The 22758-nt window shown below is 34.8% G+C and overlaps 1 protein-coding gene across 4 annotated transcripts in view; it reads right to left on the reverse strand.

The window, feature by feature from the left end:
• The window catches only part of Nf1 (neurofibromin 1), a 252748-nt gene that overhangs the window by 79502 nt on the left and 150488 nt on the right, over window positions 1-22758 (reverse strand). For all 4 annotated transcript variants that reach the window (XM_027923915.2, XM_071603262.1, XM_071603261.1 and 1 more), the window contains one exon: window positions 21715-21825. In XM_027923915.2, the coding sequence (XP_027779716.1) occupies window positions 21715-21825 (111 nt within the window). The remainder of the gene's footprint in view (window positions 1-21714; window positions 21826-22758) is intronic.

The raw sequence follows: 22758 nt of genomic DNA on the forward strand, positions 1-22758 counted from the left end.
TCTCCTCCTGCCTCAGTCTCCCAAGTCGCCGGGATTATAGGCATGCACTACTGCATGCCACTCTCCATTCTTTCGACTCAATCAAATATTTAGTTGGTACCTAGAGTATAACCAAGGCTAAATACAGAAGACACATCTTGACTGGATATTGTAAAGCTGCAACTATTTCCAACAATCTATGGATTAAATCAATTCTGACAAATATTACAATGAGAATATTTTGGGAAATAAAATATATAAGATTGTTTGGAGAAATACATAAGAAAGAACAGAAAAAGGAAGAAAGAGAGAGGATCTTAGCCTTTCCTAAGAGGAAAACATGCATCAACTACCATAATTAATACAGAGGGTAATAACATAAAAATAGGAAGGGTTTGAGGCTGTAGCTCAGTGCTTGCACAATGCCCTGGGCTTGATCTCCAGTATTACTAAAAAACAAAACAAAAATGACAACAAAAACACAATACAGAAATGATAACACAATCAGAACACAGTACACATAAGAACTCAATATATAATAAGGCTTTGCTCATTAGTTATACAATACCAGCAAATTAGCTCTGTGCCTAGTTCTCAAATTTGGTTAAATTTAGAAAGAACAAAATCAGAAATAAAAAGGAAAAGGAAAGCGTCAATAAATAACTGCTGACAAAAACTGGAAAACAGTCCAGTTGAATGCTCGATTCATGTGATCCACAAACACAGTGGACTATAAAAGATAATATTAACAAGGAAATCATAAAATCGGAAGAATTTTAAAACATTTGTAAATCTGAGTGAAAGGCTTTTTGGTTTTTAATTAGACAAAGGGAAAAAATTCGCAAATCAGCAAAAGATTTATAAAAAGCCTTCAAATTTCTTTATGCTTTAACAACAAACCTGATAAAAAATATTCAAATAGAGTACCATAAAGGAGATTATTAATGAGGAGTTTATGAAATGGATAAGAATATTAAGATTTACAAGGGATAAATGGACACAAATAGGATGTTTACAAGACAGGGCACAGGGGGTTAATAACTATTATGGGAATATAACTGACCAACTCAACTAAGAAACAATAAAAATGTGATGCCATTTCCTACTACTAAAACAACAGCAATTTTTTTTAAGTAATAGAACGCTAAATTACAGATGGTATAATGAAATGGCCACATTCACATCCTGGTACAATTCTTTTGAGAGCAATCTGTCAAATTAGTCACAACCCCAAATTCAAGAAAAACCACGGCTTTCTTGCTTACTTGCATACACGCTCTGTCTTAGTGCTGGGGACTGAACCCAGGGTCTTGCACATGATAGGCAGGATCTCCACTACTGGAAATGAGCTATATCTCCAGTCCAACAACATATTAGAATTTCTAACAGCAAGGAAAATAGAAACAGTGCCACATATTAACCATCAGGAAACTAAGTAAATGTCAACACTCTAACCTAAATATTATGTAACCAATAATAATAAGTTTTTTTTAAAGATTGAAATGTGGAAACTGCAAATATTAGATAAGCAAAAATTATACGCTATAAACACGCAAGCTATATAACTTTATGAAAACAATAAAAGAAGCTAAGCACCATAGTACATGCCTGTAATTCCAGCTACTCAAGCAACTGAGGAAGGAGAATGGCAAGCTCAGCAACTTAAGCCTCAGCAATATACTGAGATCCTGCCTCAAAATCAAAAAACAAAAAGAGCCAGGAGTGGTGGTGCATGCCTATAATCCCAGGGACTTAGGAGGCTAAGACTGTAGGATCACAAGTTCAAGGTCAGCCTCAGCCTTAGTGAGATCCTGACTCAAAAGAAAAAATGAAAAAGGCTGGGGATGTACCTCAGTGGAGGTTTGACTTGGTGTGTCTGTCTTAAACCCAGGATGCACCTCTGGGTTAAATCCCCAGTACCAAAATAAATAAATAAAACGAGCATTAAATTGGACTATTTTCCAATTTTGAATTTGTGGTAGAGCACACCTAGAATCAATGTCGGTGGAGGAAGGAAAAAGAAAACAACTAGAAGAAATATAACCAGGGCTGGGGATGTGGCTCAAGCGGTAGCGCGCTCGCCTGGCATGCGTGCGGCCCAGATTCGATCCTCAGCACCACATAAAAACAAAGAGGTTGTGTCCGCCAAAAAGAAAATAAATATTTAAAAATTCTCTCTCTCTCTCTCTCTCTCTCTCTCTCTCTCTCTCCCCCTCTCCTCTCTCTTAAAAAAAAAAAAAAAAAAAGAAATATAACCAGGGAGGTAGGGGGAAAGTGTTGGAGAGTGATATTGGCCAATTATATTGTTATACAGTCTGCATGTATGAATATGTAACAATAAATCCCTCCATTATGTACAACTATAATGTACTAATAAAAATGAGGAAAAATAAAAAATATATATACCAAAAAGGAAACATAGTATATTAAGTATGTCTTATTACCTGCTTTGTCCTGGAAAAATGGAATGGATCTAAGAAAAAGAACTATTGGGAGAATCTGTCCAAGGGATCTAGGATGAGTAGGAAAAAGAGAGAAATGCAAAGGGGCTAGATAATGTGTGAACAGGTAGGTATGGTCAAACAACTAGAAGTTTAAAGACGAGAAATACAAAGAGTCACTAAAAAAAAAATCAGAAATACAAAGGCACAAACAAAATTCTTCAAAGCACACACATACTATATTACTATATTAGCTTAATTTAGCTCTACATGGCCAATTGCAGGCAGGAATCCTTCCCCAACAAATCTTACCAGACAAGTTCTTATAAACAGCAACAAACCAAATCTTCAATAATTTTCCCTATCTCAGATGATGGCTTACTTTATGACTAGACCCTAGCTTCCTTTAATGATACTATTTTAATTTTTTTTAAATACCAGTCCCCGCACATTCTATAGTTCAAAAAAGCAAAACTTATTTCTATCTATCAATTTACTATGCTCTCCCTTGCCACCAGGGTTTCTGAGATTCTGCACGTCCTATGTGCTACACTCTTTTCCCTCTTCTTACCAATATTCATCATTTTAATTTTAGCTTATCTATCGCTCCCTCCCAAGTTTCTTTTTTTGACGGGCTTTATCTGAGCTTATAAATAAAAACAGAATGAAAAAACATAAATCAAAGATGTGACTAGTAGACTTAACAATAACCTAATGAAGACAGACAAAGTCAAACCTCCAAGTCCTTATTCTAGGGTCAGTTTTAGCATCAAAGTCCTGAGAAAGAGATTAAATAAAAGAATGAGGGATTGGGTAAGCTACTATTTGTCAAATAAGAAGCCATGAGCAGTGGAGAGTTATGCTTGAAACAATCTCAGAGAATTAATAATTAATAATTATTAAGCCTGATGACTTGTGAACAATTCAGTACCGTAAATTGTCCAAGGGAAGTCAGTCAGGGAAGTAAAAACATATTACTTCAACGTGTTAATAATGTGTTAAGCAGGTTAGTTTGTTTCACACTTTGAAAACTGTGACAAATGAGGTTTTTAAGAAGCTCAACTTTAAAACATGCCATTTTGGTTCAACAGCCCCCAGACCATTAAATATATTTAAGAACTAAGGGAGATACATAAGATAAATACACCCATTTATCCCTACTTAGAATTCCTGGCCTGAGATTCTGAATTTACTCAAAGTTACTGATGAGCTTGAAGTATGAAAATGAAACACACATATTGCTTGGTTCTTGTCTGTTCAAAATACATTCTAAACACAAAGAGCATTGTGGTTTAATAGAAACAACATGACAAAAAGTTTTATAGGCGCGGTGGCACATAACTTTAATCCCAACAGCTCCAGAAGCTGAGACAGGAAGATCCCAAGTTCAAAACCAGCTTCAGCAATAGCGAGGCACTAAGCAACTCAGTGAGACCCTGTCTATAAATAAAATATAAAATAGGGCTGGGGATGTGGCTCAGTGATTGAGTGCCCCTGAGTTCAATCCCTAGTACCAAAAAAAGCACTTTATAACCTATATTCTGTGTTATAATCTCATAAGTGACTGTGTCTTTTGATTAACACACACACACACACATACACACACACACACGTGTATATATATTTAAAAATATATGCCATGGTGTTTTAAGAAGTAGATTAAATCATATAAAATTTGTTCTAATTAGTTATACATGACAGTAGAATTCATTTTGACACAACATAAGTGGAATATAATTTCTCATTCTTCTGGTGGTACATGATGCAGAATCACACAGGTCATGTAGTCATATGTACATAGGGTAATAATGTCATATTCATTCTACTATTGCTCCATAAACATTTTAATGATTACTACTGTTCCCTGTATAAGAGATTCTTGGATACTTAACAAGAGTAGAAACAAAAATGACTGAACCAGGGCTGGGATTGTGGCTCAGTGGTAGAGTGCTTGCCTAGCATGCGTGAGGCACTGGGTTCAATCCTTGATATCACATAAAAATAAATAAATAAAACAAAGGTATTGTATTGTGTCCATCTACAATTAATATATATATTTTTAAATGACTGAACCCATATGATACAATTTCCCATGTATCTGCCCTCTTGAATTGTGCTTCAAATAACTGACTTTTTATTTAAAAGATCTGTTATTTATTTACCCCATGACAAATATGATTTGTTAACAATAAAAAATAAGATATTTGAATATTTGCATGAATATTACAAGGCCAAGGATCAATTAATCTGATGAAATACTCATACCAGGAAACATAGCTTTTCCACTTTGTGTACTCTGGTTGCCCATAGTCACATTACAGTTTAAACAAACTGAGTGAACTCTGCGACTGAGGGAGTTTAAACGTCTGTTAAATGCTTGCCTCGACAGAAAAGAAACAAAGATTTAATGGCTTTTCATCAAGAAAGAAAGAGGAAAAAACCCAAAAGCATGTAAGGGGGAAAAGGATGCCATATACCATAGTAACCACTGAAAAAGCCCTCAACTGCTAACCAAAGCCTCAGCTACCATTATCATATCTGAGATGTTATATAGTATTAAGAGTATCTGGCACATAGCCACAGGCATCTACCCATTTTATTACTTAGACTTTATCTATTCCGTTGTATTTCCTCATACCAATGACAAATAAAGAAAGCAAATAACTGTCTAAAAATAATTTCATCTATTTTATAGGATATTTCAACAAGTATGGCTTTTCTACTATGATCACATCAAATCCCTCTTGCTTAATGTCATACTTTCATGAAATACTATGAGTCTTTTGTTCTGACTGTAAATTCTATAAGAAAGCTGCAGATTATTAGATATAAACTTAGAGACATTTGAAAGCCCAAGTTTCTGTAAGACATATCCAAATTAATTGAAAGTCTGGGGATGTGACTCAATGGTAGAGTACTTGTTTAATATGTGTGAGCCTTGGGTTCAATTCCCAGTACCACAAAACAAAAAAGTTACATTAAATCAAAGAATCAAGGAGTCACTTGAAACTAGTAAAATATCTATATTCATGTATTAACTATAAGATGACTGTAAATTGACTTTAACTTTGAACATAAATAATAATACTCCTAAACTGCTTACTAGTTTGTCAAAGAAATCATGGTGACTAGTCATATTTTTATTTCAATAATATCAGCATTACTGAAAATGTTCTGGGGCCTTTTTCAAATACCACTCAGAACCAGTTTGTAATTACACCAAGAAAAATCCCTCATTTTAAGCAGGGTATGGTGGTGCATGCCTGTAATCCCAGCAACTATCAAGGCTGAGGCAGGAGGATCACAAATTTGAAGCCAGCTTCAGCAATTTACCAAGACCTTGTTTCAAAATTTAAAAAGGCTGGGGATGTAGCTCAGTGGTAGAGAGTCTTATCAATTCCCTACAATACTGCATAAAACCAAAACAAAACAAAAACCTTCCACATGAAAACCAAATCAAACCAAAACAAAGAAACAGTATTACTAAACTTGGTGTTTTGTTTACCAAAATGCTTTCAACTTTGAAAATTTTCTTACCACATTCTAAAATAATGTGCTTCAGACTTTGGCAGCACTTCCAAAACATTATTTCTCTAAAATGATGTACTGAAAGATAGCATGGTTTGAAGTAAGTATATCGCCTCCCCCTGTGACTATTCTGTAGGAAATAACATTCATTTGGATGTATTTATTCTTTATTTTAATATTTAATTTTTTAGTTGCAGTTGGACACAACAACTTTATTTATTTATTTATTCATTCATTCATTTATTTTTATGTGGTGCTGAGGATCGAACCTAGGGCCTTGCACATACTAGGCTAGCTCTCTACTGCTGAGCCACAACCCCAGCCCGGATGTATTTATTCTTACATGCTTATTTTAGAAGTTTTCCAGATGTTTAAAATAATCAAGCCTTGTAGATATCTCTCAGGATTATTTTCTTTTAAGGATTACATACTTACCTAAAAGAGGTGAACCACAGTTGGTTCAAAAAAATAACTGTTTTGGGGAGTGGTGGTGCATGTCTGTAACCCTGGCAGCTCCAGAGGCAACAGGTAGATCCCAAATTCAAAGCCAGCCCCAGCAACAGTGAGGCGCTAAGCAACTCAGTGAAACCCTGTCTCTAAATAAAATATAAAATTGGGCTGCGGATGTGGCTCAGTGGTTGAGTGCCCCTGAGTTCAATCCCCAGCTCTGTTTTTATAAAGCAGTAGATGGACTGCAATCACTAACCATCTTTTTTTGTATGTGTCCAGTCATAATCCTTGATTCTTTAGTATGTAACAAACACTAAATCATCTTTGTTTAACAAAGCAAAGCCTTGTTTCATTAACACCCAAAGCTACTGTACTTCTTTATGTAAACCAAGAATCACAGAAAACAAAGCCATTCAATAAATCTTTTGGCTCAATTCTAATCACTAGAATGAAATCCAGTATCCTTTATTCAAACTACAATCATCTGTGTCTATAATTAAAACTGGTAATTAGCTTCTATAAAAAAATTTACTTTTAATCCTATCAATGAATGTTTACAAATACAATAATAATTTAAACCTAGATTCATTTATTAAATGTTGTATGAAATGCCACATATATTCTGCTAGATTTTCTGTGTACCCAGATAAAGGCATGTAAGATCTAGGAGCTAAAAGTCCAATGTGTAAACAGAAAAAATATATTTGAATGTGGCCATGTTATTTACTAATTAATGGTGGTTCACACCTATAATCCTCACAGCTTGGGAGGCTGAGGCAGGAGGATCTAGAGTTCAAAGTCGGACTCAGCAACTTAGCAAGACCCTGTCTCAAAATAAAAAATAAAAAGGGCTGAGGATGTGGCTTAGTGGTTAAGCACCCCTGGGTTCAATCCGAGGTATCAAAAAACCAATAAACTTACTCTGGTTTAGTAGAGGAGGGATTTAATCAAAATTTGTCTACATAGATCTAATACCAAGTATTGGGTAAGGATGTAGAGAAATTAGATGTGGAGAAACTTTTAGATGTGAAGAAACTTTTATATGTGGAAAAACTTTTATACTGCCATTGTGAAAGTACAGACATGACCACTTTAGAAAACAGCGTGATAGTTCTTTAGAGGTAAAACTTTGAATTACTATATGTCCCAGAAATTCCCCTCTTAGATACATCTAAAAAAATGAAAATATAGGTTCACATAGAAATTAATACACAAATATTTATAGTAGCACTATTCATAATAGCCAAAATATGGAAGCAATTGCAAGAGAAAGATGAATAGACAAATAAAATGTGGTATACCCATACAGTGGAATATTACTGAGCTATAAAAAAAAATGGAAGTTCTGGGGCTGGAGCTCAGCAGTAGAGTGCTCGCCTTGTACATGTAAGCCACAGAGTTCAATCCTCAGCACCACATAAAAATAAATAAACAAAATGAAGGTATTGTGTCCATCTACTACTAGTGTGTGTGTGTGTGTGTGTAAATAAAGTTCTTATAAATGACAGGTGGACACTGAAAACATTTTATATAAAGTAAAAGAAGCAAGTCACAAAACAGCACACATTGTGTGATTCCATTTATATGAAATATCTGAACATGTAATCCATAGAAAGTAATTACTAATTGCCAGGTGTTGGGGAGGGGGATGAAAGGGGAGAAACTGCAAATGATTATAGGGTTTATTTGGGGAATAATGAAAACATTTAAAGTTAGTGGTGATAAATACACAACTCTGAAATGTTAAAAAATCACTACATTGTATATGTTTATTAAAGGGGTGAATTGTATGATTTGTGAATTATATCTAAATAAAACTTTTAAAAAAAACCTCCAGAGGAGAGGGAGTCAGATCTTTAATCAAAAGTAGAAGTTGAGCCAGGTGTGGTGGTGCACCCCTACAATCCCAGTGGTTCAGGAGGCTGAGGCAGGAGTATCACAAGTTCAAAACCAGCCCAGCAACACAGTGAGGCCTTAAGCAACTATGCAAGAACCTGCCTCTAAAAAACAAAAACAAAATAAAGGGGCGGGGGCAGGGCTGGGGACTTAGCTCAGTAGTAATGTGCTCCTTGGTTCAGTATTAAAAAAAAAAGTAGAAGTTGAAGGATGCATGGCAGGATGGCAGGGCATGGCAGAGGAGGGCAATGATAAGATGGTCAGCATAGCCAGTGCATAATGTGAGGCATATGGTATCAAATCTGGAGCATCCCTCTAACAGATGTTCTTATATTCTATGATGGTTAACCCAGCTTCTATTATTCAATTTAAGTGACCAATTGAAACAAATGGTTTTAAAACTTTTTCGATCAATATAGTGGGCTGCCTCTGCAGCTTTGCCAACCCCTAGAGTCTTCTTAGTATCTGCTCTGATGATACCCTCTGCGGTATATCATCAATGTACTTTCCTGAGAATAGTCCAAGCTCAAATATGTTTACTTAGGACCAGCACCATCAGATTTCCAGAATGTAAGGCCAGCATCCAGCCTCTTACCAGAATGACTTGAATCTTTTGCTTTAGCTGAGCAATCTTGCAAGTAAAGTGAGCAGTATGAGACTTGTATGAGATGCTAAGGAACAAAAGGTTTATCTTATAAACAAGAGTTTTGTTTTTGTGTTTTTGGAACTGGAGATTGAGCCCAGGGGCACTCTACTACTGAGTTGCATCTCCAGACCTTTTTATTTTTTGAGACAGGGTATCAACCTCCCAAATCACTGGGATTATAAGTGCACACCACTACACCCAGCCACACCACAGGTTTTTTGAAATATGATACATATATGATTTGGTGGTATATGAAATAGGCATTTGCCAGGCATGGTGGCACATGCCTGGATTTCGAGCAGCTCAGGAAGCTGGGGCAGGAGGATCACAAGTTTGAGGCCAACCTCAGCAACTTAGTGAGGCCTTAAGTAACTTAGCAAGATCCTGTTTTAAAAAGAGTTGGGGCTGGGCGTGTTGGTGCATGCCTATAATCCCAGGCACAGAAAGCTGAGGCAGGAGGATGGAGAGTTCAAAGCCAGCCTCAGCAACTTATAAAGGCCCTAATCAACTCAGTGAAACCTGGTCTCTAAATAAAATATAAAAAAGGGCTGGGGATGTGACTCAGTGGTTAGGCACCCCTGGGTTCAATCCCCAATACAAAAGAAAGAAAGGCATTTGCTAGTTGTACATTTCTTTTTACTGTTACTTGTTGTTTACTGGATTTCTAGTTATGGAATCAATATACTTTCCATTTATAGTACAAATTTTCTTTTAAAGAAAACAGTCAAATAAAAATTTGGAGAATGTAATAGCATAGGCGGTTATGAAGAAATGACAAAAATGTTAAAAGTGGTATATAAATGCCTTAAATATAACAAGAGTACATAAAAGATCTACCTGAAAGTGCTATGCCCATATTATAGACAGATCATTCTGGGAAAAAATGTGGAAGTTGGAGGGTATACGACAAAAGCCTAGGCCATAGGTCAGCAAACTACACAGTCCATTAGCACTATCCTGCAAGCTAAAAATGGTTCTCACACTATCTGGTCCTTCACAAACAAGTTTATCAATTCCATCTTACTCAATGAACAAAACTACTGAGTCTGGGGGTGCTGGGGTTGGGTTCGATCCTCAGCACCACATAAAAATAAATAAATAAAATAAAGGCATATTTAAATAAAAGAATTTAACAACAACAATAAAAACACTACTGAGTCTGTAGTATGAGGGTAAAAAATAAAAAATTTCTGAAGCAAATCAACAAGACTTAATGACTTACGAGATGTATCTGGTAAGAGCAGGTAAAGGCAGGTTTCTATTTAAACCTCAGGGGAGATGGGGATACCATTATCCAAGAGAGAGGAACAAAAAGAAAGTATCTTTTAAAAATCAAGTCATTTTTCACTGGTTATATCCACATTTAAAGTCACTTTTCAGTGCTATATAATACTATAATGCTTTGAATGTTCTAATTTAAAATATAGGCAAAAATCCATTTTTAGTATGATAAAATTTTTAATCCTGAAACCTGAACTGCCTTTAGAAAAGTATGCATACATAAATTCATTTCAAACATTAAAAGTCTAATACATGCCATAAAAATATTACAATTAATACTATAAATCTACAAACTTGGTATGGACCTACAACCCCTTATTTGAAGGTACCCTTTGAAGCAAAATGTATTTCTGTATTTAGACTTGTTCAGATTTAGGAAGGGTTAAAGCAGTTAGGATTTTAGTAGGAAACAGGAAGCACATTCAAATTGGGACATAAGAGATTATGTATAAAGAAGACACGGTTTAAGGAAACTACAAAATATAGTGAGATACTATACCTGAAGTAGAGGTTAAGAGTGAGCAATTACCAGAACGCAGACATAGAAACGATTACCCAACAAAACCCAAAATCCTCATAGAGAGATGCAAGCAGCAGAGAGGACCCTGCAGGAAGGGAGCCAAGAGAATACATACCCCAACTTTTCTTTCTTCCCTCCAATACCCTGCTTATATTCCCTAATGGCCAATTGGAATGCAGAGAAAAGAGAAGCCCAACAATGTCCTCCAAAGAGGCCAGCCTCTGAAAAACAGAGTGAATGTAGAAAGGCAAAGGCAAGTTACCCAGCACTCAGTTATATTAGTCATCACAGACTAATTTCTGTCACAAATAACCCCAAAATATCACTGGCTAAGACAATAAAAGTTTTATTTTTCACCTACATCATATCACCTGGTAGTTCTACTGTCTTATAGGGGCCTGGAGATGCCTTCCACTGAATCTTGTGTTTCTAATAGACATTCATTGAGGAAAGCAAGAATGGAGGATTGGTATGAGGTTAGACACCAGGCCTGAAATGATATATATCACTGGAACCTACATTTATTTGCTGCACAAATACTACCTAACTACAAGGATGCTAGGAGTACAGTGATGTGCCCAGAAAGATAAGTCCAGATATGCCTTATTATGCAGTATATACAATTCCAGTGGAAACTGGAACAGCATCTCAAAATCAACATAATGTTTCTGCAGAGAAACATTAATATTAACACTAAGTATACTAAGATTATAGGAATAAAGAAAAAAAAACCTCACACCAATGCAAGTATAAAATGTTCCAAATAAATTTTAGTGCCAAACTTTTTTTTAAAAAACTTTTAAGTTTCCAGGGGATCTGGGATTCCAGAATTACAGATAAGGGATTATGAATGTGTATATGATCCACAAAACAGGAGACAGAAAGTATAGACAGAATTTTTAAATTCAAGTCTACAACTTGCAAATTTATGTTTAAGATGCAGGGAAAAACCACAAATGACCAAATGTCTCTTATTACTGTAGACATTATTAATTATATCGGTCCTCAGACATGAAGAAATTTTTTCAATCGACTCCAATATTTATTGTATCCTAATCTTTATAAGCATTCACTATGCTAGAAGATAGAGGAATACAAGTCAGAATACGGTAAAAAAAAATTTAAAATACCTTTAATAGTAAAAAACAGACTCTGTGTAAGGCAGTAATATAGGACTAAAAGTTGGTGACAGTCAACAGAAAGGCACTACTTATTCTATCTTTAAGATAAGTGGCAGGAACAAGAAATACAAAGTTAAAGTTGGAGACTGTTAAAAGAAAAAGCACTGCATACTTTATGCTTAAGATAAAAAGTAAAAATAAAAGGCCTCCCCCAATTATCCACTGTTCAAGACAAACAAGAAGAAAACATAAAAACTAATGCAAGCAATTTGGACCATAACCTCTTGAATGAAACTGTACTTAAATGGATTTTTCCATTAAAATATATTGGGAGAGTGGGGGTGGAGTGACACAATTTTGGACATATTTTACATCGTATGCAAAATAGCACAGAAGTGCTAAGATTACAACACAATCATAAATATTGCTACATATATAAATATGCAACTTATATATTATAAATTTATATATTTATAAACATAAATATACACATTCATATAAATATGCAAATTTCTGGTCCACAACTGTATAATATTGTTTGCCCTTTGACTTCCTTGCCACTCTGTCTATGGAGTGGTTACTTTGCTGCCTGGCTACTCTGCCTTTGGGGTAGCCACCCTGCTATACTAATCAATGCAACAAATGATTCTTTCCACCTCTCTGTTAGCTGTATTTGATGTCTATCCTGCATGAGCTTGAGTAGGTAATGCTAAGTATAAAAGCCTACTATGACTGATTCTGAAGTGTACAATTAGGGAAGGCTCACATAAAAGGTACTGACATCAGAATTAAACCTAGAGTTACAGTTTTGAACAAGGAAGAAAAGTACTTTGGGAAGATGAGGGAGGCTGCACACACACAAAAAGGAAGTCTTTAAAGGCTTGAACAATGGCAAATGATTTTTGTTTGGGAATATCTGAGTGCTGGAATGTTCAGATATTAAAATGTTATTTATTCATCATCAAAATGTCCAGGAAGCTTAAGATCAATAAGAATGAGAAGATAATGAGAAATCAAAGGCTGGAGAGTTATTTGGCTAGGTGATGATGTGGTTAAGAGATTATGAGAACACATCTGGATCCAAGAGTAGGAAGGAGAAAATACTGAATTTTACATAAAGCGAGTATGAAGTTTTTGAAGCACAATAAAGTATTGTGTAAGTTTAGTACTCAAAAGATCAGAATTAGCAAAATAAGTCATGCTGACAGTCAGCTCTGGGCAAAAATATTACTATTATCAACTATGTATGTCCCCAAAGCAAGAATGACCAAGTAGGTGGAGAAAGCACAGTATCAAACTCCTGAGCATTATCTTAGAAGTCTAATTTTAATATTTACTCTGGTTGCCAAGAGGCTTCTTTTGTTTACTTCTTAGGTCTGAGCACACTAACCTCCAGTTAAGTAAACTTATTACATGTACCATATAAATTAAGATTTAGCAGGCAGTTGTTCTATTCATTCACAAGAAAAAAAAAATTTACAGCAAAGTAAAACAAGTGAGGAACATGTATTGACTTGTACTTTTGCCATTTATAAAGCAATTTCCTTGTATGCCAACACTATTGTTCACAGCCCTATAATACTTAAAAAGTGTTAGCCAGTATGATGAAAACATGAACACAACACAACCAACTTCCTTATACACTGTTATCAAGGAAAAGAACTAATCAAAACACAAAATTCCTGTAAAGAATTTCCTTAACGTCTTCAAGGCAAGTGGTTTGGTGATTTAATACAAACACATACACAACTTTATAAAATCATATGCAATTCTTAGTTTAAGTCTCATAGAAATACAGTTTAACTTCTTAAGACTACTTTATTTGGGGCTGGAGTTGAGGCTCAGTGGTAGAGCACTCGCCTAGCACATGCAGGGCACTGGGTTCGATCCTCAGCACCACATAAAAATAAAACAAAGGTATTGTGTCCACCTATAACTAAAACAAAACAAACAAATAAACAAGACTACTTTATTTACCCAAAATTAAATTACTGGAATGTATCCCAATAATTCTTAAATTATTTTTTTAAACTTCAAAATATTCATAACTAGAAACTATCCTATAAACATACACCCAGATGCCTGACAGGAAAAAAAAAAAAAAAAGACATCTATCTTGAACATTCTTATTTGATTTTAAATCACGCTACTCATACCCACAAGAGTGTATTCATGTATTTAGAGTCAATCCAGTGAAGAAATTCATTAATGTATATACACAGATAAGAGGAATAACAACATGGTATTCACTAGGTTCTTTAACTAAATGAACAGATTGTAAAAGACTTTATTTGAATGCCTTAATCTCTGTTAAAGTCTACCTATTTACACCAGTTATTTGGAAAATTCTCAGTTGGATACTTCCAAACAGCAAATAGCAGGTCAAGTTTCAAACATGTGACTTGCTCATTAAGTATATTTAAATAGCATGTAGTGAGTTAGAAATCCCCATCAGAATCAGATTCTCCAGGATACCAGAGAAAGGCTGACTTCTCAACCTTCGAAAACAAAGCAAAACAAAAAAATCAAAAGGTAATATTAATTTGACATTTTTCTCGATTATTTATTAGAGGCAAATATAACTTTTAGTATATATTAAATTTCTAAAATAAAAGTTTAAATTTTAAGTTTAAAAAATTATAATAATCATATCCAGAATGGGCTATATATTAGTAAGCCATTAGATTTAAATACAGGATAAAAGAAAATTATCCTTACTTTAAAAATGGTTTGCATTAAACTTTTGGTATAGAATCTACTATGTCTTCACAGTCCACAACCACTAAAAAACACTGAACTAAGACTCAAGTTCTAGCTCTGGTATACTCAGGCAAGTTATTCCTCTTGTGTGAGCTCATTTGAATAAAAAAGGAATTGATTTTGATCAATTCTAAGTTTCCTTTTATCTTAAAAGCTATGAAATTCTCCAGAAACTACTTTTTTTTTTTTTAAAGGGAAAAAACGAAGGACATCCCAAGCACTGGGAGAAATCCTCTTTTAGTGTTGGGTGTAAACATTTAGAATGAATACCCTAATTGTGACCTAAGCTTAAACCTTAAATTGTTGGAATTAAACCTTAAATTGTTGGAATAAAAGCCAACAGAAGTCTAAAGAAAGAAAAAAAAAAAAGTCAACATTTATTTCATTATTCATTTTGCTACTTTACACTCAGAAACTGTCTATCATTCTTTGGCCCTTACTCTACTATATATATTAATCTGAAAGGAAGTACCCATACTTATACCAGATATATAGTGTTTAATTTATCTTCCCTTTTATTAAAAAAGGAAAACTGAATTAAGCCCTCTTTACTCTAGATTGTTTATGCCTTAAGTGGTGACCCTAGATAGAAAATGGGCTTATGTCAGCAGATGTTGAGAAGGAAAGCTTTTCATTTGCTCACTAACAGTGTAAAAGCATACTGGCATAACATGAATGTACTAAATAAACACAATCAAGGATATATGCTTGTCTATTTGTTGTCTAAGACATAGATGAAATTTATATAATTATTTTAAAGCAGACAAAAATGATGTTCAAGGCACTCATCACCAGCCTGCTCCTCGTGTTTATTCACATTACGGGAACAGTTTCAACATCTACGACCTCAGTTTCTATGAGCCCGAATTCCAGCATGAGCCCAAACCCCAAGACAAACCAAAGTCTTGGGACCAAGCATAATCCTATGAGAAGTCCAGATATCAAGAATCCCAAGATGACTCAGAGTTCCAAGATGACTCAGAGTTCCAAGATGATCCCGAGTTCCAAGATGACCCCGAGTTCCAAGATGACCCCGAGTTCCAAGATGACCCCGAGTTCCAAGATGATCCCGAGTTCCAAGATGATCTCGAGTTCCAAGATGACCCCAAATCCCAAAACAAACCAAACATCAGCAATAACCCCAAAGACAGTTACAACTCAGCCGACAATGAATGTAATAAATGGTAGCACAATACTCAATGCAATGCTCAACATTCACTTTCTTTCCTATGTAGGCTTTTTACTATTTTGTGTGTATTCAGGCTGAAGTGAACCTGTTGAACAGCCTACATTTTTATCTTGGTTCCTTATTATCTGCTGAATGATAAGCACACTAGGAAAATAAAATTTATTTCAACTTACTATTTAAGAAATTATCATTATCCTGGTATGGTTTGGTTGTTTGCAGATTTTAACTATATAAGTTTAAACATTATATGATAGTTTCCGTCCTTATAAAAAAGTATGTACTTACTTCCTTATTAAATGCCAAAATATGCAAAATACCACATTTGTCTTTTAAATGTTTGCAAAATTCAATTGAAACTCAGATGTTTATATTAAAGGTATAAGAGAAAAAACTATGTAGGTGGTATTTAACCAAAGAGGATTGGGGATATAGAGGATAAGGGATAGGAGTGGTTTGAAGCAAGCTGTTGTATGTATTGCCTAGTTTTTTAAAAAGTAGATCAAAAAGTGCTAAGCTGGTAATGAGAAATAACAGTCCTTTACAAAAACAACAGTCCTTTACTGGGTTGAGGTTGTGGCTCAGTTGTAGAGTGCTTGCCTAGCATGTGTGAGATACTGGGTTTGATTCTCAGTACCACATATAGATTAATAAATAAAGGTCCATCAACAACTAAAACAATACTTTAAAACAACATCATTATTTTGTGAATGTGTATTAGTAATATGTCATCCAGTAAAAAAGCATGCCAACTCTGCTAATGATTCAATTTTAAAATTATCTTATTTTGAGTAAACCCTTGTCTTGTGTTTCAAAAGACCATTTGTAAATCAGATACTTAGGATCCAAAATTCATTTTCTCCACAGAAATGTTTAGATTTTCATGCCCATCTACAAAGATTAATTTAAACCCCAAAACAGTATAAAACAGTAATAACCATGTTATTAATAGTCCAATTGTTACAAGTTTTGGTTTGGATTTAGAACCCAATTCTGACTTTTACTAGCTGTGCTACCAGGGTTTAAATGTGTGACCCAGCAGGATTCCCAAGCAAGCTTCAATAGTAAACTGACTATAAATGAGTCATGAGAGGTGCCTATTGAATACATAGGATTTGCTCCTCAGCCCAGGGTGGAGTGTAGGGATCTATTTAATTTTTCAGATTATTTTGATAGGTGGTTTGGGTTTCAATTTATACACATGTCAATTACTGTTAACACTACTGAAGGTCATTTATTGTAAGAACAAAGCGATAAATTATATAGCATGCACAGTTTATCTAATGCAAAGAAAGCACTCAGTAATGTTAGCTATTATCATTATTAATATCATCAAAAAGTAATTGCCAAGTACCATAACATTCCAAAGAGGAAAACTCTTCATTCTAACTTTTAGATTTTATATTTTAAATTATTCTTACAAAAATAATATGCGCTCCTGGCAACAAGTGAAAAAATATAGACATGCAACAGAAATATAATTGGCCCCTTACCTTCTCCAAGCATATTCACTCCCGAGATAAGTAACATCAAAGCATGTGTGTGTGCACGCGCGCCTGTGTATATTGCTGGAGAATGAACCCAGACCCATGTTAAGTATTCGCTCTACCACTAAGCAATACCCCCAGTCTGATGTGAATAGTTTCACATATTTTTCAGTTCATACATACACATTTACATGTACTTGCATACACATTCATTCACAGTACTCGTACCTTATTAAGTGACGGAGTCATCTTTCTGGTTCTTTTTTTTTTTTTTTTCTAACACATATATATTTTTTTAGTTGTCAATGAATACTTATATGTGGTGCTGAGAATAGAACACAGTACCTTACACATGCTAGGTAAGTTCTCTACCGCAGTGTCTTTCTGGGTCTTCTTAAAGCTGCATGTAGAGAACTGCAAAATGGATGCTTTCCCAGCATCCATTTAACCCCTTTTGGTATCAGCAATCCAATTTTCTTTTGTGAAACCCTGCTCTCACACTTGCCTTTCCGTTCATGCAATTCAGGTCTGGCTGGTTTCACCACTGAACTCTAGAAATGAGCACATGATCCAGGCCTAGATAACCAAGAAATTCTATCCCTCTTGCCTAGTGATCGCCTCAGGGACTCAAGTCAGGCCATAAAACCAACTACTTTTGCTGAAATTACTGGGAAAGAGGTATTTTTCCATTGGGGTTGTTAAGCGGTGAGCACATAAACCACTGCTGACTGCAGCTGGGGAAGAGATTCTTGAGAATAAAACCACATGAAGAAAGGAGAGTCAAGAACTAGAGAAGGCATGTTCCCCAGATGTGCATCTAGTCTCTTGATCATCTTATGTACATGTGCAAATAAAGTCCCTTTTTTGTTTATACAAATTTAAATTGTATTGTCACTTAAGCAAAATTAATAACACACTGCACTAGTCCACGGTCTATATTTATATTTATTCAACTGTGATAGTCAAGCCAAAGTGACTCCATTTTGTTTAGTAACTCTATTTTGTAAAACAACCATGCCAAGTACAAGGGTCATGACCAGGGCAAGATGTTCTTTTCCTTTTGCTATAGAAACCTTTAAGAACACGGAATGACCTAATGGGGCACTGTTTCTGTAACTAGGGTAATGGGGCTCTGTTTCTGTATCTGGGGTGAGTGGGCTAACTGTGATTGGCTAAGCGTCCCCACCACCTGACTGCACTCTCCCACTTCTGTAATTTGGCTTGCTTACATTGGCTGGATCCCCAAACGTCCCTTTTGTGGTTTTCAGGCTTACAGGGAATGCCCTTGCAATTGTTCAGGGCTGATCAGGGGGAACAGCTTTATGTTCTGGTCAGTCGCCACCAGTGTGCTTCAATAAAGGCTTGATTGGATTATACATGAGTGGTCTGGAAGTCAATTTATGAAACCCCAGGATGATACTTGAACTATAACAAACAATTCTTTTCAAACAGTTATATTGAATAAAACAAATAGATTTAAATATCAATAATGATAATAATAATATAATACAATTAATACAGGCAAAAGCATAAATATATAGAAGGGAACAACAGGAAAAGATCAGAAAATTAAATTAGGCCAAATTATGCAGATCCTTTTATGCCTAATTCCAGAATTTGGTCATTAGATGCAAAGTCAGTGGAAAAGACAAAATTAGATTTGTACTGGAAAACAATTCCAGAGCAATGTTAAGATGACCTGGAAGTAGTCATCTGATGATTAGGGAGGCAGAAGAGAATGCAATAGTATATGAAAGAGATACTGAGAATCCCAGCAATGCAGTTGAGTTTCAAAATACATTTCCAAAATACTTAATAGCAATATGAGAACATTAAGATCCAATTTTTAAAAATTAAAACACAAACCTAGGGACAGTACCAGATCAGTGTGTCACTTTGTGGTCACATTTTTAATCACATGACTGCTACACCAGGAACATGTACTTGGCTTAGGGAAAGCCAGAAACCAACTGGCCGGCCAATGTCTAGCATGAAAAGTTTTGCCAACAAAGATACTTTTTAGCTGAGTCACATTTTCTTCCTGGAATTTCAGGTATGCAGTACTAAGATAACAAAGGAGTTGGATAGAAGAGAGGAGGGTCATGCAGTAGAGCTGAACAGGAAGCCAAGACAGTCAACATGCATAAGTTGGTTCCAGAACTGATAGCTGGATCTACTTTGCTTCATGCTTTTCTTGAGGTCTATCTTCTTGAGAAAATAACTGTGTAGTAACAAAAACCTAACTAAAACACCTCAATTGATTTGCCAGCATCTTATAGGTAAAATCAAGACCCAGTGAGTGATAATAAGAAAGATGAAAGAAAAAGGGAAGAATCTAAAACAAGTAGGTTTTCTATATGGGGAAAAGGAAGGGGTAATCAAAGTCTGAAATGTCTGATCTTTGAGATTAGAATCCACAATCCAAAAAAAATCACCTAATACACGATAGTCTAAACCACAGAAATACAGGAATATCAACAAAGTCAAACGTTTTTGCTCTTCAACAAAACTACATAAAAGCATGAACTTAACTACTTGTAAATTTGTACAATGAGAAACTGGGCCTTTGTCTGCTCTATGTACTGTGTGCTCATTTGTCCTGGATGGAGGGGCATTGCACCAGGTAAAAATGAGGACCAGGAGGATCTCTTGTAGGTTCTAAATAAGAAACTTTTAAAAAGGATTGAAATATGAAATTGGCAGAATTATATAAAAAGAAAACCTCGAATTTACTCTGTACACAACTTAATAGGTCACAAAGAAACCATATAGGAGAGGTAGACAATGTTACAAGCACATGTCTTCAATTTTAAAAATATGAGGGAAAGTTTTAGAAAACTAAATTGCCTTAGATTATGCAGTTATTAAGCTGCAGAGCTAGAAAACCTTAGTAATCTCAAACCCCATGTTATATATGTCTAGAATATATCTATAGAGAACCCGCTGACTTAATCCCACTGAGAGGTCTGCCTAAGGCCCATCCTGCTTTTCTTCAGCCCTTAGCCTTTGCTTGACCACCACAAAGAAGGAACACAAACTTATAGTTTCTTCCCTGAAAAGAAAAAAACCCAGCTTTGAACTTTACTAGAAATCTTTGCTACCTGTAAACCAACAAGAATTCAAGAGGGATTGGGAGTTGGGGCACACATCTATCTACCTTACCAATGGTTGTTTTTTTAATTATTTACATAAAATAGGTAAAGTCAAAATATCCTAGTAGTATTAAAGGTTGAGGCTGGAATACAAATAAGGCTCATCTTCAGTACAAAAGAAAATTATCTTAGACAATTTAGAAATAGTAACTGAGATGAGAGTTGAAAAGAGGACTTTGGAATGCTAAACAGATGTTACTCAAGTTGTTAGAGAGAAGGGGCAAAGAAAAAGGCAATTTTTTATAACTTTTTGGTTCCCTAATTCCCCAATTCTTTGGACATCTTGGTCTTGCTATCTGATTTATCCAACTAAACAAGTTCCAATTGTTCCATCCCTCCATTTCTCAACTTTATTTCCTAAAACTGCCAAGATTTTGCCACCCACGATCATTAAGTCCACTGACATAATTCCTCAATTTCTGTTAATTTCAGGAAATTCAGGAAGACTAAGTCCTATAACTAAACAAATAGCAAAACTAAGAATAAACATAGTCCTTGAGATTCTCAAGTAAGTGGTCTCTGTGTTCACATCATACTGCCTCAAAGGTTCAACTGCCATGAATTTATGGTCTGCTGAATATGAAAAAGTAAAACTAACCAAATAATGTTACAGTTATCAAAAGGTAGGCAGAATGAGGCAAGAAAGAAAAGACAGATGGCAAAGAAAGCAATGCAGCACCACAACTACCATGAAAAGAGGAGTTCCCAGTATTTCCAGAACAGTTTCTAGGAACTAGTCATGACTGCAGACAGCACTACAAACACAATCAATTTTCCAGGCTAGCCATGAAAAAATCTTTACAGATTTCCCATAGCTCCTCTGATTTATTTTCTAAATCACGCTGATACAGTCTTACACTTCATATTACAAAAAGTTCTCAGAAATAGAATTTTTAAGTTTTATTTCTTCTTGAAGAAAAAAAGTTCCTGATTATCATGTTGTAGATACTATTAAATCAGAATATACCTGAAAACAAAAGATTATTTACAATTTTTCATTCTTTATAATTAACACACTGTACATCAATTTAAAAACTAATGAAGGAAAGAGAAGTCAGTATGCAACAATACTCTGAAAAGCAATTCCTAATAAACAACACATTAAGAGAGGACAGCTGTTTACTCAGCCTATATACTCTGATCTGAGGTAGACTTACTTGTCTCTGAGACCTATTAATTCAAACAGGAAAAATCAAACTTATCATCTCTCTACATTTGATGTCATTTTAAAAACTCTGTTAAGAAAGACTAAAACATTATTTCTTACCTCCGTGCAATATAATAAAAAATAGGATTCCCAGCTTTGGAAGTCCCAGCTTGGTAGAAAATACTTAATGTTTTCAAAGCTTTGAACTCTTCTTTTTCATGTACCTGATGCCTAAAAGAAAAAAGAACAGAACAATTCAGAGGCTTTATACAGTTTACTGAGTATTTTCAAATATCTACAATTGAATCACAGATGAAATGTAAAAAGGACAAAATATTTAAAAAACAACAGGCTTTCTTAAGGCCAATTTGGCAACATGCATCAAAAATCTCAAGGTTACTTTCTGAATCACAAATGCACTTTTAGGACTATTCTAAGAAAACTATTGGACAAGAATATTAAACCACAGAATTATTTTTGTTTATGGCATTTGTTCAGAAAGAAGTCTTGAATTTTCATTTATTTGCTTTTTATGAGTTTAGGTTATCAACCTTTTCTTTTCTGGTTTATGAATTTTGAGCTGATGAGAAAGGCCTTTGTTTGCTCATGTTTTTTTTTTTTTGATTCATGGGAACTTATCTTCATGAATGGTATAAATACCCTTTTCTACATGATTACTCAGTTGCATCAATACCATTTATCAAAAGTCCAGTCTAATGTCCCTGACTTTAAATGCCATTTTTATATTAAATTCCCACGCACACTGAAATACATTTCTGAAAAAATATGGCTTAATTTTTATAAATTCTACTAATAATTCAGTGTTCTTCTCCAATGTGAAGGTTCATATCTTTCATGAACCCCAAGAAATTCTCACCCATTACCTCTTCAAATATTACCTAAGCTTATTCTCACACTAAGCTTGGTTTCTGAAATAACCAACTAGATATATGGTAGACCTTCTAATTATATGTTCTGCATCTCTTAACCCCTTTCATATTCTCCATTTCTTTTTTCTGTATAATGACTGTACTTTTCCAAAGTACATGAAATTTGCTCAGAAAATAACTTCTCAGCTAAGTATATTTAAAATATTTTATTTTTTATATAGGTTAAGTATCCCTATTCAACACATTTCAGATTCTGAATTTCTGAAATATCTGC

The sequence above is a fragment of the Marmota flaviventris genome, chromosome 17, assembly GCF_047511675.1.
Source record: "Marmota flaviventris isolate mMarFla1 chromosome 17, mMarFla1.hap1, whole genome shotgun sequence".
Taxonomy (NCBI): Eukaryota; Metazoa; Chordata; class Mammalia; order Rodentia; family Sciuridae; genus Marmota; species Marmota flaviventris.